The sequence below is a fragment of the Mastigoproctus giganteus genome, chromosome 12 (genome assembly GCF_048544385.1).
Source record: "Mastigoproctus giganteus isolate SK-2022 chromosome 12, ASM4854438v1, whole genome shotgun sequence".
Taxonomy (NCBI): domain Eukaryota; kingdom Metazoa; phylum Arthropoda; class Arachnida; order Uropygi; family Thelyphonidae; genus Mastigoproctus; species Mastigoproctus giganteus.
The window spans coordinates 133,033,216-133,050,225 of NC_143586.1; the positions used below are offsets into that span (position 1 = coordinate 133,033,216).

General features: G+C 37.3%; 1 protein-coding gene across 4 annotated transcripts in view; it reads right to left on the reverse strand.

Annotated features, from left to right (window-relative positions):
• Window positions 1–17,010, reverse strand: part of LOC150077438 (RING finger protein 141-like) — a 123,529-nt gene that overhangs the window by 42,265 nt on the left and 64,254 nt on the right. For all 4 annotated transcript variants that reach the window (XM_090386861.1, XM_090386862.1, XM_090386859.1 and 1 more), the window contains exon 3: window positions 4,663–4,771. In XM_090386861.1, the coding sequence (XP_090242987.1) occupies window positions 4,663–4,771 (109 nt within the window). The remainder of the gene's footprint in view (window positions 1–4,662; window positions 4,772–17,010) is intronic.

Sequence of the window (17,010 nt, forward strand, 5' to 3'; positions counted from 1 at the left end):
GCAGATGATGTTAAAATTGGTAGAGTCGTTAATGATCACTGTCAAGCTGAGCTTCTTCAGAGAGACCTAGATAGACTTCAGGAATGGTCAGGAAAATGGCAGCTATGCGTTAATCCAACAAAGTGTAAGGTATTACACCTGGGAAACAGTAATCCCAAAATAACTTATTCACTTGGTGGAGTTCAACTAAACCCAGTATTGGAGGAAAGGGTCTTGGGTGTTACGATATGGTCAGACATGAAATTCTCTGAGCATTGTAAACAGGTTGCAAGGAAGACCCATAGTGTCCTATCGATGATCTATCGAACTTTTGCAAGTAGAGATAGGGACGTGATAATCCCATTATATAAGGCTTTTGTTAGACCACACTTGGAATACTGTGTACAAGTATGGAGACCGCACCTAAAGAAAGATATCGAGCTTCTTGAAAGGGTGAAAAGACGGGTCACTCGCCTGGTGAGATCAGCAAAAGGGCATCCTTATGAAGAAAGACTTTGAATATGTGGGTTGCAGAGTTTGGGAACTAGACGCCTTAGAGGAGATTTGATTGAGGTGTTTAAGGCTCTGAGAGGCATCAGTAAAATGAACGAGGACGAAATTTTCAAGATTATAAATGATGCTAGAACTAGGGGACATAAATTCAAGTTACGGGGGGAAATGTTTAGATTGGACAGCAGGAAGTTTTATTTTAGCCAGCGAGTTATAAATTACTGGAATAAGTTGCCTTCATGGGTGGTAGAGGCCGACAGCTTGGGGAAATTCAAAGGTCATCTGGATAGTACCTTCGGGCGAGGGAAATGCATAGGATGATAGATTTAATTTCCTTTTCTTTTATTAATTCTTTTTAATTTTTTTTTTTTATCATTGTTTTATTCTGTGTTTTTTTTGGCTGGTGCAGCATAAGCCATAGGCTTTCTTGCACCATGCGGCCATTACTAATACTAATACTAATATTAAAAGATGGAATGATAGTTCTAATAGTACAAATGATAATACTAAGGGTCACATTATAAATAAATTCTTTCCATGTGTAATATTAATGGTAAATTTTGGTCCAGATGATTTAGTCCAAATTTGCATGCCATCTTCTTCTTGACAGGAAATGGATCATTTTTTGCAATGTTCCATGAGTTAAGTATTGTGGACCGTTCTGCATGCGTCTGAGGGAAAGATGAAATAGTATATGACTGTTATGAGTACTCCGATCTTAGGGAGGAATTAATATCAGGGTCACCGAATCTACATGTATTGAATCCGCTATGTGAACAACTTCTGGTAGGAGCAGAGGTGGATTTCAAATCCTTCCAAGAGTTTTTCATCTAGGTATTTTGAAGATGGTTAATCTTGTTACAAATAGAGCAAGGAAATTAAATGTTGCATTGTGTAATGAGGTCTTGCAGTTTAACGTGGCAGAATCATCCCAGCCGAACACAACACTTACAGTGGTGGTTACTCAGCTGCTACATGTGCATTGTTCTTTTTATACTGCAATTGTGCTTTCTTCCCTAAAAATGAGTAAAATACCTGAAAAAAGTGTGAAAAGGAAGCGTGCTGGTGAAGATACTGCCAGTTCAGAGATAGTGGTGCAGACAGGGTAAGGTCAGCAAGTACATTGTATCCTCTGATGCTGAAATCTGGTATTGAGGTGCTTTTTAAGAAAGCAAATTAGTTGAGGCATATGATGCAAGAAAGCAAGCTTATACAGCATCAGCCAAAAAAAAAGGGCCCTTTTTGTGAATGTACCTGCTGACAAAAATCCTGGCTATGTCACTGTTCAGAGAGAAAAAGAAAATATTTTCAAAAAAATACGAAACTGTGAAACGCTTTGAGCAGAATGAAAGAACATGTGATATTGTGTGTGCTACATGCCAAAATGAGGTAACGCTGAGAACAATTAGAAAGAATGCAGAGAAAATAAAAGTAACTTTTATAGCAGGGACAACTCAAGGTGTAACAAAATCCATTAGATCAAGACAAAGAATTTTTTTTTTTTTTTTATGAAAACCCCAAACACGAAAGGTATCAAAACCTATAGTACTTAGTACCATGCATGGGTTGAAGGAGAAGTATGGGGGGAGGGGGATGCCGGAAACTTTACTCTAGAGACTAAACATGGGTTTCACCACTTCAAGCCTCCAATAAGCAAAGTGGTGGTATTTCACCGGTTGATGAAAGTCATCTACCACCTATTTTGGAAGAGATGGGATGTCTTTTATCTGTTTGGATAGAAGATCAAACAAAGAAGAGATCAGGAACAAGTTTGCATACAATAAAAGCAAAAACATTAGCAATATTTTATTACATAATAATCGTGATAAAATACATAAGTATTTTATTACAATTATTAATTGTGTTTGGTAATGTTTTGGTTATAAATGTGTGTTCAGTCTTGAGTGGTCTGCACCTAACCCTATTTTCCCATAAGGCCTATTATTTATATTGCATGCTTTTGCATCGAACGAGGGCTTCTAGGAACACAATTACCGTGTTATATGAGGACTGACTGTACCACACACAACTTGTATTATGCATTTCTTCTTGAAGGGTTCTTGTGTAGATGGACTTTGGATGTTGTTGCCTACTTTTGAATGGATGTGCCTGACTCTCTGTATGATATTATGAATTGTATCTGTAATAAAGTACATACAGTATTGTAAATATATAGTAAGGCTGCCTGAATTTGCAGGGACTGCCTGGTGCAATAAATAAAAAAAAATAATAATAAAAATAAATAAATAAAAATTATAAGAAACTAGAAATTCTTACTACTTATAACCAGGCCCTTTGGTCTACAAGCAAAATTTATTTCATTTTTCTGATTAATTTTAATCTACTGAAAAATGAAAAAAAGACCCATAAAAAGGAGTCATAATATATACTAGACCTCGATTTTTTTTTTTTTATTAATCCATTATACATAATAAAAATGTTTAAAACAATGTAGTGAGCTGTTTTCTACTAATTATTAAAACCTCCATGAAAACATACTTTTCAGGGCACATGGCATTCTGTAATTCTCTTCAGTTAAGACTGAATTTTTCACATTAATTTCTTATCAACTTTGTACAATTCTTTAATTTTTGTCTATGTACAGTTCCATTTTCTTTTTCTTCTTCTTCTTGTACTTAGCGGATTTTAGGCTTATGAAGCCTGTTCAAAGAACTCTTCGATCCATCTTTTTCTGGGAGGCCCTCTGTTTTTTTTTCCAATAGGTTTGTAGTTCATTGCCAATTTTGGTAGTCTCTTCATACTCATTCTCTCTACATGTTCTTTCCATTTTAACTGATAATTTTGTATTTCTTCTATTATGTTGGAGGTGTTTAGTCTTTTTCTTATTTTCTGAGCAAGAAAGCTCTGGCAGCTTTCTTGACAAAACCCCACGACTACAAGAGCAGGTCGTGGAGTTTTGTCAATGCTATACAGGAATTTTGTTAGCAGGGAAAAGGGGGTAATTATCCCTTTGTATAAGGCAATTGTTAGGCCATGCCTTGAATACTGCACACAGGTCTGGAGGCCTGATTTTAGGAAGGATGTAGATTTGCTTGAGCGTGTACAGAGAAGGGCAACAAGATTGGTGAGGGGAACAAAGGGGTCCTCTTACCAAGAGAGGTTTAAGTTCTGCAAATTGCAGTGGCTGGAGACTAAGCACCTGCGCAGTGATCTGATTGAGGTGTATAAGGTCTTAAACAGGTTGAGCACGCTGAATTCTGATGAGATTCTTCCGCTTGCTCAGATTACGAACCTAAGGGGGCATAAATTCAAGTTGAGGAAAGACAGCTGTAGAATAGATGTGCAGAAATTTGCCTTTAGCCAGCAGGTGGTTAATTGCAAGAACAAACTTCCATCTGTCATTGTGGAAGTTGATAGTTTAAATAAATTCAAGAAGAAACTTTTAAAGGGAATGGTTGTGTGAATTTTTTTTGGCTGATGCTACATAAGCTCATATACTTGCTTTCTTGCATCACGTGCCTCTATTATTATTACTATGTGTTTCTTTGATGATCTAGTCTGGTTAATCCCAAGTGGTTTGAGAAATTTCATTTGGGCTGCTTCCAGATGTTGTTTATCCCTCTTCCCAAGTGTTCATACTTCACTACCTTTGTAGAAGAATAAGAAATTGACTTCAATATTGAGCATCATAGCTCTGTTATATACTATACTTCACTACCATATTTAAGTGCTGCCTTTGACATTATGTTATGTATTCGTAATTTTGTCATTATTATTCCATTCATTTTATTGTAAGTTTGTAATTTGTATTCCATATCCTTTTTAAATTCTAAAATCCTATTTTTTAAATATTTAAATTCAGTTACCTGTTTAATGATGTTTCTATCTATTACTATCTTAACTCATCTGATATCATTACCACACATTGCTATTGATTTTGTTTTTAAAGCTGATATGTTTAAATTATAGTTCTTTGCTATCATATTTAAATGGTGTGTTAATATCTGTAATTCATTCTTTGATTTAGCCAAACGTACTTGATCATCAGCATAGAGAATTGTGTTAGTTTTTCTGTTGTTGGATAACTGAATTCCACCTGTTATAAGTTTAAGTTCTATTTAATTTTCTCATTTAGCAAACAGATTTACAGAAATAAAAAATTAAGAGTGCAATTGTGTAAAATCATAAGATAAATTAAAAATTAATACAAACCCGAATACATCGAATCCGAACTTTATTTTTCCATAAAACAGTTGAGCAGGTATCCTTCTCAACTGCAAATACAGTTCTTTTACCACTTGCATCTATTGTAGTATGACCTCTGAAAAGAAATACGTTGCCCAAATAAGTTACACAGAATTTGTAGTTGTTAACAAGTGTAAAAACCAACCATGTTTTAAAAACATTTAAAAGGGAAATGAAATCAATGTGAAAAATGAATGTAAAAAATATTTTAGTTCATTTTGCTTATAGAAAAATACACTAGTAAAAACAATTAGCAGATTACTGCACAGTCTATTGGACAATATACCATATTGATATCCATTGTGACTAAAATGACAGCAAATGTTTGTGAACTAACATGCAGATGTAAATTACCAAGTTCTGAAGCAAAAAACAGTTCAACAATATGCAAATTCAGGCATGCAACCATTTTTTTTAAATACTTGACATTGCTACAAAAGAATTTTCATTCATGAACTATTTCAGCTGTAAAAGACAACAAACCTGCTGATTATTGTACTAAAGCATATTAAAATGTCACATCAGATGGATTTGCATAATTTTTATTCTTTGGAGAGTCACTGGGAGACTAGAGATAAAAGAGTCACAATGTCAAGCTGAAGCATGACTTGGTGTGCCACCAGCAGGTCTACAATCTGTTACAAAGAAAGCAGGATCTCTCTCCCCTCTCCATCATCACAACTAACATAGTAATTCAAATGTTTACAGCAGCAACAGGGATATTGTCAACCCAAACCACTTAAAATCACCTGCACTGATATGAACTCTATGTGAGATGACCTGTGGTGTGCATTCCATTGAATGCTGTGCAATACCAGAACATCCTGGACAATTATGCACTTCCAACTTTATGGCAATACTTCAGGGAAGGCCCATGCCTACATCAGCAAGACAATGTGCCATGCCATACTGCTCGGGTCATAATATAGTGGTTTGAGGAGGACATGGGTATGGAAAAGTTGGATTGGCCAGCCCAAAGTCCTGATCTGAACCCTATCAAGCATCTTTGGGATGTATTGGCTTGTCCTGTATGTGCATGTCAAGATTGCCCAAAGAACAAGGCCGAACTGGTGGCTACGGTAAAGGCTGAGTGGAGGAACATACCACCTGACATCTATAAAAAGCTGGTTGAAAGTATGCCATGAAGATTGAAGGCTGCCATAAAATCAAAAGGTTTCAGCACAAAATATTAAATGACACAATAAAAGTTCTTTTTTTGTCTAAAGACAGGTGTCTGGATATTAATGGTAGGGCAGTGTATGTCATATTCACACAAACATCATTTGAACCTGCTGTGATCTGTTAACTGTTTTGAATAGTGTACATAGTATATATGTTTAAACTTGATCCTTATTTATATTTATCAAGAGGAGTATTATGTTTGGAATAAATACAGTCAAGTTTCTTATGAATCTAATAACCAGAAAAAAGTAACCTCAAATTGGAAAATTCATCTAATGATGAATTTTCCAATTTTTCATCTGGTGAGTAGTGCGTTTGTGACTTCCAAACCACTTTGAAAGAAGAACTAGGCTGAAAAACCTTAAAATATTTTAACCAGAAATCACACTGCCTATCCACAAAAAGAGTGCTAAAAATCTCATCAGCAATTATAGACCCATATCAGTTCTGAATCCTTTGGCAAAAAATATGACACAATAATTATAGAATAGCAGAATAAACAGTATGGAGTACACAGTATTCACAGCATAGCAACATGAATATATCAGGATCAGGCAATTTGTTAACAATTTTACCACCTTTTGATAATTCCTGATTGATCCCATTGATATGGGCTATCAGGCTGGTATGAATATAGAGACCTGTCAAAGGCCTTTCACTCTATACCCCAATGATCTTCTAAAACATCAGCTTTGCCAATGTGGTATCCTGCAGTTTTTTCAAAGATGACTAACAATTTACTCTACAAATAGCTATCACAGATTATCCTATAACCAAGTGCTATGCAATCTTAAAATACCTGAGAGGGAAGTTCAGCAATGGTCCTTGCGATCAGTGATATTTATGAGTGATCCGCCTACATCACTTAGACACCAAACTTCTCATTTATGTGGCTGATGTGAAACAATTCAGTGATAACAAAACAAACAGTTGCTGATAACCTTCAACTATTGCTAATGAATATTCAAGTTGGGTAGCAGCTAATCTAATTGAGGTGTATAAGTGTTTGAATGGTCTGAGCAAGCTCAGTGCTGATGTGATTTTTCCTCTTGATCAGATTATGTAGTTGAGGGGAACATAAATTCAAACTGAGGAAAGGCAGTTGCAGAATAAATGTGCAGAAATTTGCATCCAGCCAGCAAGTGGTTGATTGCTGTAAATAACTTCCATCCAACATTGTGGAAGTTGATAGTTTAAATAGAGTCAAGGAAGAACTGGAAAAATGTTTGGAGTGAATGAAAGGGTGAAATGGAAAGGTTTTTTTTTTTTTTTTTGTGGTTGACGCTATATAAGCTTGCTTTCTTGCATCATATGCCTCTACTAATTTGCCGCTAATGTAGCATTAGTGGCAAACTACTGCAATCAAATATGGGATAGATAAGTAGGAAAAGACAGAGCAGTCACTAGTGAGCACTACTTGTCTGATATTAATGTTATTAGTGGACTTCCCCAAGGGCTGAGTGCTGGGCCCAATATTTATTGATGATATTGATGATGGCATATCAGGCTTAATGTTTAAGTTTGCAGATGATACAAAGATCATCAGGGTTGTTAGTGAGAGTAGTCAAGGTATGTAACTTCAGCAAGATCTATAAAAATTAGGCAGATGTCCTGAGAGGTGGCAATTAAAGTGATACTAGTTGAAGAATTTGGAGATGCTGGGAACAGATATGTCTTTGAAAAATTTTGCTATTTTATTGACCAATTAGCACACTAAATCGTATTCTAGAAATAACTTTATTGTCTTAGTCACACTGTAGTAGTAATGGAGGCATGTGATGCAAGAAAGCAAGCATATGAGCTTATGTAGCATCAGCCAAAAAAAAAAAAAAACTTCACACATCCATTCCCTCTAAAAGTTTGTCCAGTTCCTCCTTGAATTTATTTAAACTATCAACTTCCACAATGACCAAACGAAGTTTGTTCCAGCAATTAACCACCTGCTTGCTAAAGGCAAATTTCAGCACATATATTCTACAACAGTCCTTCCTCGATTTGAATTTATGTCCCCTCAGGTTCTTAATCTGAGCAAGCGGAAGAATCCCATCAGAATTCAGCATGCTCAACCCATTCAAGAACTTATTCACACCAATCAGATCACCTCACAGACAGTTAGTCTCCAGCCGAAGCAATTTGCAGAACTAAAGCTTTCTTGGTAAGAGTACCCCTTCGTTTCCCCTCACCAATCTTGTTGCCCTTCTCTGTATATGCGCAAGCAACTCTACATCCTTCCTAAAATGAGGCCTACAGACCTGTACACAGTACTTAGGGCATGGCCTGACTATTGCTTTATACAAAGGGTTAATCACCTCCTTTTGTCTACTAGCAAAATTCCTATATATCATTGACAATACCCCATGCTCTGTCAGCCTGTCTGTATTGCTCAGAAAACTTCATATCTAACTGCACAATTACTACCAGATCTTTTTCATTTTCTACCCCCTAATTGTAGTACTACACAGTTAAACATAAACTAACATTCGTTAGTTTTATGTTTAAATTTGGCTACAGATTTTGTAAGTTATTACTAAAAATATACGTAGAACTTTTGTACTACTGATTTTGCATGAATATTTTCTTAACTTTGTACTGTAGTGTAGTGTATGGTAGGGGAATTCTAGTGTCTAATTGTGGTAAATTGTGGTATCTCAAAAGTTCAAATCACGTAAGTTGACATTAACTGTTCTGCAAACATCAAACAAGTAGTACATTTCGTATTAACAGATAATTTTATTACCTATTATAATTAACTTATAACTTTACAAACATAATGGTACAGTGTAAACTCAATAATATAATATGTAAAATGAAAACTCCATAACATAATATGTAAAATTAAAACTCCATAAAATAATATACATATAATGTAAACTCGATATTGTAATATATATTTAACAACATAAACTTGATAGCGTCATATGTATTATTGCTGCACTACAAGTGCAAAGTGTTATTATTGCATTTAAGTATATTACTTAAGGTAGTAATTACATTTTGTGCCTTTAAAAGATGATATTTGCTCTACAACATCGTCAACATTCCCCTCCGCAGCAGACATATATCCAGGCTTTATTCCACCTATTCTTTTTGCATAATATATTTCCTATTTCCATTCTCAATTAAACTGAATTTAAATGTAAATCATGCCTCAGACCAGATCAGCAAAACAAAAAGCTCAAAGTATCAGAAGTTTCTGGGTTAGGAAGAACTGAGGGGATCAGCTGTCCTCCGAAATTCAGCCTCACGAAATGTACTACTTGTCTGATGTTTGCAGATCTGGGATGGGACGTGATACAGCCAAGGGAGATGTCTTTATGTGTTTGTTCAATGTAAGGAGCGTGAGGATGTTAGGCATCAACTCGGCATTCTGATAGGCATTTATAAGAGCTTGAAGAATTGTGAATGCCCTTGAATTAAATTGGGCCCCAAGCACTCGGCTGCCCACCTCAACAGCAGAGCTTGCACATCTCCAAGGCAGAATTTGCTGGTCCCACAGGAGGTAACTATTGTCAGGGAAATAGGAAATATATTGTGCAAAAAAGAATAGGTGGAATAGAACCCGAGTATATCTGCTGGGGGGGGAAGTTACGATGTTGTAGAGCAGATATCATCTTTTAAGTGCACAAAATGTACTATTGTTGTACACTAGCACTAATGACACTGAGTGGAAGATCTATGGACTTAACAAGTAGAGAAATGTTAAGAAAATGTCACGAGTTAGCATTAAATTTGAAAGTGTCTGTAATTTTGCCCAGGCATGATAGGAGGGAGTACATAATGATGGCACTGTAAATCAATTCAGCCATGGAAATATTGTGCAAGGCTCACAGGATAGAATTTTTCTCAATATGGTCTGTGCTTGTTAACAGGAGAGACTGTTTTTACAGGGATAGGATACACTTGAATAGAAGAGATATAAGAATATCTGATCTATTGAGGCAGTGATAGGTGGGTCGGAAAACTGCCAGCTTGGGGATACACAGACTAAAAGATTAACAACAGCCACAGGTAAAGGTGAAAGTGATTCTTGTACTGCTTCTATTGGCACGAGCAGCAGCCTGGAAAGCAAGGTGCTAGGGATTTCAAGCAGTGCTGGGAGTCATCATGGACTAAGTAAATATGTGAGCTGTGTGAGGCTAACTAAGAGTAAGTACAGGAACATATACACTTGCATTTACCACAATGCTAGAAGCATAGCAAATAAATTTGATAATTTGAAGTGCTAGTAAAGATGTCAACTGCATACATTGTTGTGATATCAGGGACATAGTGGCTCTTAGATATAAGGGATGCAGTATTTGAATATGGGAAATATAGTGTATACAGAAAGGACAGACTGGATAAAAAGGGGGAGAGAAGGGTTATGTTCTTAGTTAAGATACACATAAAAGCTAAGGCATTGCATACAGTTAATATGAGTGGCCAGCACAGTGCAGAGTCAGTTTGGTATAATATAAGCACTGGGAAAACAAAAATGAGAGTAGGAGTGGGTTATAGGTTGAATGACTGTGATGAGTATGGCAAACAACCAACTGTACAAACCAAACAACCAAAAATAGAGTGGGCCATTCAATCAGAATGTCTTATGGGGAATTTTAACTTTCCAGATGACTGAAACCTCCAGGTTGATAACTCACATACTAGCAATACTTTTATGGATTTAATGGACAACTGTTTTCTACAGCAGCAAGTTAGAGAGGCAACAAGGAGAGAAATACTCTTGAGCTGATCATCAGCATTGCTTCTTCATGCTATAAGAATCTGCAGGTAAAGAACCACTAGGTGGCAAAGAACACAGTGTATTGATGTAAGATTTACTTAGATGTAATTACCATCAAGGGTAAGAAGGGTTTTGCTTTTGCAAAAGAGATTACAGTGATCTCAGACAGTGTTTAAATTCTATACAGTGGGATCAACTAATGTTGTTACCAACAATAAATTCTAAATGAGAAGCAGTGAGGGAAATAATCATAGATACTACTAGGCTTTTCATACTAAGCAATACAGTTCAATGCTTAGACCTAAATGAATGTCAGATGAACTATACAGAGACATGGCAGAGAAGAAAAATGCATGGAATGCATGTAAATTATCAAGTGATACAGAAACTCATGGTAGATATAAACTAGCCTGCAATCAAGTCACAAAGGAGGTTAGGTAAATCCAGGCAGGTTATAAGAAGTCTCTAGCAAAGAATGCCAAGAAAAGCAGCAAAGTCTTTACTTATATAAACAGTAGAAGGAAGGGGATGAATCACATTGGTCAACTTGATGTCGATGGTTTAACGCAGTGGTTTTCAACCTTTTTTTAATACCAGCACTCCTAATTAATTTATTTTATTTTGCGGTACCCCTATTCAATCTACTCAATTTTTTGCCTGTTAGTTCCGATTCTCACTCTCTCTCTCTCTCTCTCTCTCTGTGTAATATTAAAAAATATATATGTTATATGATAGTTATTACAATAATATAAATATAAAGATTACATACATAATACAAATTATATATATATACAGTACATATTAATTTTATTCTTTATATATAGAGGTACTAAGTAAACATCAATTATAGATCACCACAAAATTAAAAATATACTGTACACCGTTTTATAATTAAATAATTAATTAAATAATAAATAATGTTTAATTTTATAATTAATATATAAATTAAAAATAATAATAGTTTAAGTAACTTAAACCCAAATTAAGTGGCACACCTGGAATGTTGCGGCACCCTAAAGTGCCACAGCACCCCGGTTGAAAACCACTGGTTTAATGGTTGATGATACTGATTAGGTTGCTGACAGGCTGAATAAATATTTTGCATCAACGTTCTCACATGAGGAATTCTTAGGGAAAGGGATGCCAGAAGTTTATCGAACTCTAACAGGGAGTGAAATGTTTTGTAATACCTGAGAGGAAAGTGGAAGAGAAATTGTTGAAGATAAATATAAAAAGGGCACCTGAGGTGGATGGGATCTATCTAATTATTAGCATTAGCATTAGTAGAGGCATTTGATGCAAGAAAGCAAGCTTATGCAGCATCAGCCAAAAAAAAAAATAATAAATAATAAATAAATAAACAATAACCACTTTCATTTCACCCCTCTGTTCGTTCGAAATACCTGTCCAGCTGAGCCTTAAACTTATTTAGGCTATCAACTTCCATGACAAGGGATGGAAGTCTATTCCACCAACCAACCACCCGCTGGCTAAAGGCAAATTTCCTCACGTCTATCCTACATCTGTCTTTTCTCAATTTGAATTTATGCCCTCTCAGGTGATTATTCCGAGCAAGAGGAAGAATCCCATCAGCATTGAGCATGCTCAAACCATTCAAGGCTTTATACACCTCTATCAGATCACCTCGCCGGTGCCTAGTCTCCAGACACTGTAATTTGCAAAACTTAAGCCTTTCTTCGTAAGAGCACCCCTTTGTTCCATTCACTAATCTTGTTGCCCTTCTCTGTACTCCTTCCAGCATCTCTACATCCTTCTTGAAATGAGGCCTCCAGACCTGTATACAGTACTCTAGGTGTGGTCTGACCATTGCCTTATACAATGGAATAATCACCTCCTTATCCCTGCTAGAAAAATTCCTATATATCATCGACAATACACCATGAGCTACTCTTGCAGCCCGTCTGCACTGCTCAGAAAACTTCATATTTGCCTGCACAACCACCCCCAAGTCCCTTTCATTCTCTACCACTGTCAGTGTAGTACCACAGAGTTGATACGTTGCTCTGGGGTTGCTGTTTCCCATATGTAGTACTTTATATTTGTCAATGTTAAACTTCATTTGCCACCTCTCAGCCCATCTGCTCAACCTTTCCAGATCCTGTTGCAGTAGCATAGTGTCAGTAGTGTCCTTGACAACCCTGCCAACCTACGTATCATCTGTAAACTTGGACATTAAGCTTGATATGTTTGTTTGTTTGTTATTTGGTTTTTAGGAGCATTAGCAACTAAGACCATATTGCTCCAGGTTTACGGTGGTCTTTCCCTGACCTTTCCGCATCATCCGTATTTGGTGGTGATGGGCTCGAACCCTGGTCTAATCAAGAAGCGTGTGCTACGCACTGCTGCTCCTTCCCACCTGGCTACGGAGGCACCTATTAAGCTTGATATACCATCATCAATATCATTTATAAATACAGAAAACAATAATGGACCCAGTACTGAACCCTGAGGACTGCTCATCGTGGACTAATAACATTAGTCCACGATGAGCAGTGTGTCACAGCATTATGTTACAGGAGGCAGCTAAGTAACTCCTTAGCCATAATTATGATAGCATCTTCGGATTCAGGGGAGGTCCCTGAGGACTGGAGAATTGCAAATGTATCCCCAGTTCACAAAGGGGGAACAAAGGGCGACATGATTTAATAGCCTAAATAAAGAAGTTGATTTGGATCTAAATAAATAAAGATAGCCTAAATAAAGAAGTTGATAGCCTAAATAAATTTAAGGCTCAGCTGGACAGGTATTTCGAACGAACGGAGGGGTGAAATGGAAGTGTTGTTTTTTTTTTTTTTCTGGCTGATGCTGCATAAGCTTGCTTTCTTGAATCATATGCCTCTGCTAATGCTAATGATTACAAACCTGTTAGCTTAACTTCTGTTACAGGGAAAATAATGGAGCCACTGATTAAAGAAGCGATGCAGGAGTGTCTAAACAGGAATGAAGTTATATTTCAGTCAAAGCAAGGGTTCATTAAGGTGAGATCTTGTTTGAGCAAACTGATTGGATACTATTATGTAGTGACAGAGGAACAAGATGCAAAAAAATAATTTTGCATCATATACTTGGATTTCAAAAAAGGTTTAGGCTTTTGATACTGTTGCACATAAACGACTGCTGTACAAATTGGAGCAGTGTGGCATTAACGGAAAGTTACTGCTATGGATAAAGGGAGAGTTGAATGGGAGAAGGAAAAGTGGTTATCAACAGACACTGCCCTTGGCAGACTAATGTTATTAGTGGAGTCCCACAGGGTTAAGTGCTGAACTTTAGCATTAGCAAAGGCACATAATGCAAGAAAGCAAGCTTATATAGCATCAGCCAAAAAAAGAAAAAACACACCCTTCTCATTTCACCCATCCACTCGCTCCAAATGTTTGTCTAGTTCTGCCTTAAATCTATTTAAGCTATCAACTTCAACAAAGACAGATGGAAGTTGTTCCAGCAATCAACTACCTGCTGGCTAAAGGCAAACTTCCACATATCTATCCTACAACTGTCTTTCCTCAATTTGAATTTATGGCCCCTCAGGTGATTATTCTGAGCAAGAGGAAGAGTTTGAGCATGCTCAATCCCATCAGCATTGAGCATGCTCAAACCATTCAAGGCTTTATACACTTCAATCAGATCACCTCGCAGGTGCAGTCTCCAGACACTGTAATTTGCAAAACGTAAGCCTTTCTTCATAAGGGCAATCCTTTGTTTCATTCACTAATCTTATTGGTCTTCTCTGTACTCATTGCAACAGCTCTACATCCTTCTTAAAATGAAGCCTCCAGACCTGTATACAGTACACAAGGTGTAGCATGACTATTGCCTTATACAAGGGTATAATCACCTCCTTATCCCTGCTAGAAAAATTCCTATATATCATTGACAAGACACCATGAGCTACTCTTGCAGACTGTCTGCACTGCTCAGAAAACTTCATATCTGCCTGCACAATTACCCCCAGGTCCTTTTCACTTTTCAAATACAGAAAACAACGATAAGTTGTTTTCTGTATTTATTAATGATATTAATGATGGTATATTAGGCTTATTGTCTAAGTTTGCAGATGATATAAAAGTGGCATTGTGAGTAATGGTAGTAATGATGGTATGCTGCTACTGCTGCTGCAAAAACATCTAGAAAAATTAGACATATGGCCTGAGAAATAGCAATTTAAGTTTAACACTGATAAATGCAAGGTATTGCATATGGATTGCAGTAATCGCAGGGTAATGTATCCACCCTATGGTATTACACTCAGGATAGTGGAAAATGAAAAGGATGTGGGGTTAATTGTACAATCCGATATCAAGTTCTCTGAGTAGCATAGAGAGGTTGTCAGGGCAGCTCATGGAGTTTTGTCAATTACATGAATTTTGCTACTGGGGATAACGAGGTGATTACCCCAGGGTATAAGGCAACGGTCAGGCCACATCTTGAGTACTGCATACAGATCTATAAGCCACATTTCAGGAAGGATACAGAGCTGCTGGAACAAGTACAGAGAAGGGAAACGAGATTGGAAAGGAGAGCAAAGAGGTATTTGGACCCCTTTGTTCTAAGCACCTGCGAGGTGATCTGACTGAGGTCCTTAAGGCTTTGAATGATTTGAGAAAGGTCAAGGCTGATGGGATTCTTCGTCTTGCTCAGACCATGAACATGAAGGGACATAAATTCAAATTGAGGAAGGGTGGTTGCAGAATAGATGTGCAGCAGTTTACGTTCTTTCAAGCCAAAGTGTGGTCGACTGCAAGAAGCTTCCATCTGTTGTTACGGAAGTGGATAGTTAGCATAAATTCAAGGAAGAACTAGACAAACTATTGAAGGAGAGGAACAAGTGAAACGGGGATTTTTTTTTTTTTTTTTTTTTTTGCTGATGATGCTGTTATAAGCTTGCTTTTTTGCATATTTGCCACTTGAGATTCTGTCAAAAAAAGTACATGGGGTTTGGGAGACTGCAAGTGGAAATGGACATCGTTGAGATTAGTATTAAGACCACGTATATTTGTGAAATGAACCAGGAAGTGTTTGGAAGGTTTAGATCTTTTCGCAGGTAAGCTTACCATATTAGTTTGACAATTCAATAGTGAGAAAAAGTGGGAGGGGGACATGCTGTATGAAGTAATGAAATTTTTGGATATGGCGTACACATTGTGAGAATATACACAGATCCTTGACATAACGTGGCCTCGACAATGCCACTCCCCCACATACACACTACTCGGACTCCCTCCAGTCACTATCTGGCAACGTAGAGGTAGCAAGATTATACACTAGCTGATCTGGAAACCTCCTAAAGAGTTACTAATAGGTTCAGTCCAGTGTACTAACTAGCGGCCGGCCTGCGAACACCGTTTTAGAGCTGTACCATCGAAATGTTAGGAAGTTGGATCTCGCCATGATGTCCATCATAACCTCAAAAGTCATCAGTCATACTGCATGATGGAAGAGATGGGGAAGGGTTGACCGGAACTTAGCTCTGGGGACTAAACATGGGTTCCACCACTTCTAGCCTCCAATAAGCAAAGTTATGGTATTGCACTGTTTGATGAGTCATCTACCACCCAGTGCCGGGTAAGCACAGAGGGGGCGGCATTCCTCCATGTGACTTCGACCCCTGCTTACGTTGGTTCACACCTGGGTAGTCACCCAGTGTGCTTGTGCATGGGGAATATATCCAGGATTACTAACAGTCCCACCATCATGAAGGCACAAGCAGAGGATTGGCTATCACAGACCATCCGGACTTCGCCGAAATTGGGTCCACAGTTATCGTTTTATAATAGGTACAGATTGACTAGGTAAATGTTTATCTTTTGCATATTGTTTATAATGAGATTGAAGGTTATGTCCTATTTTTGACTCAAGAAATTTCATCCACACTCATTAACTGTTTCATCATCCTCAAATTTGAAATATACTAACGTACCGATTGCACCGTTTACCAATCTACTGACCACATATATATTTGTAGTAATCGTGTATGGTTTTCCTTACAATAATGGTAAAATGTATGGAAGTCCTGCAGTTCTCGACAGAAATATCTGTCCAGCTGAGCCTTAAATTTATTTAGGCTATCAACTTCCACAACAAGGGATGGAAGTCTGTTCCACCAACCAACTACCCGCTGGCTAAAGGCAAATTTCCGTACATCTATCCTAACATCTGTCTTTCCTCAATTTGAATCTATGCCCTCTCAGGTGATTATTCTGAGCTAGAGGAAGAATCTCATCAGCACTGAGCATGCTCAAACCATTCCAGGCTTTATACACCTCTATCAGATCACCTCGCCGGTGCCTAGTCTCTAGGCACAGTAATGTGCAAAACTTAAGCCTTTCTTCGTAAGAGCAACCCTCTGTTCCATTCACTAATCTTGTTGCCCTTCTCTGTACTTGTTCCAG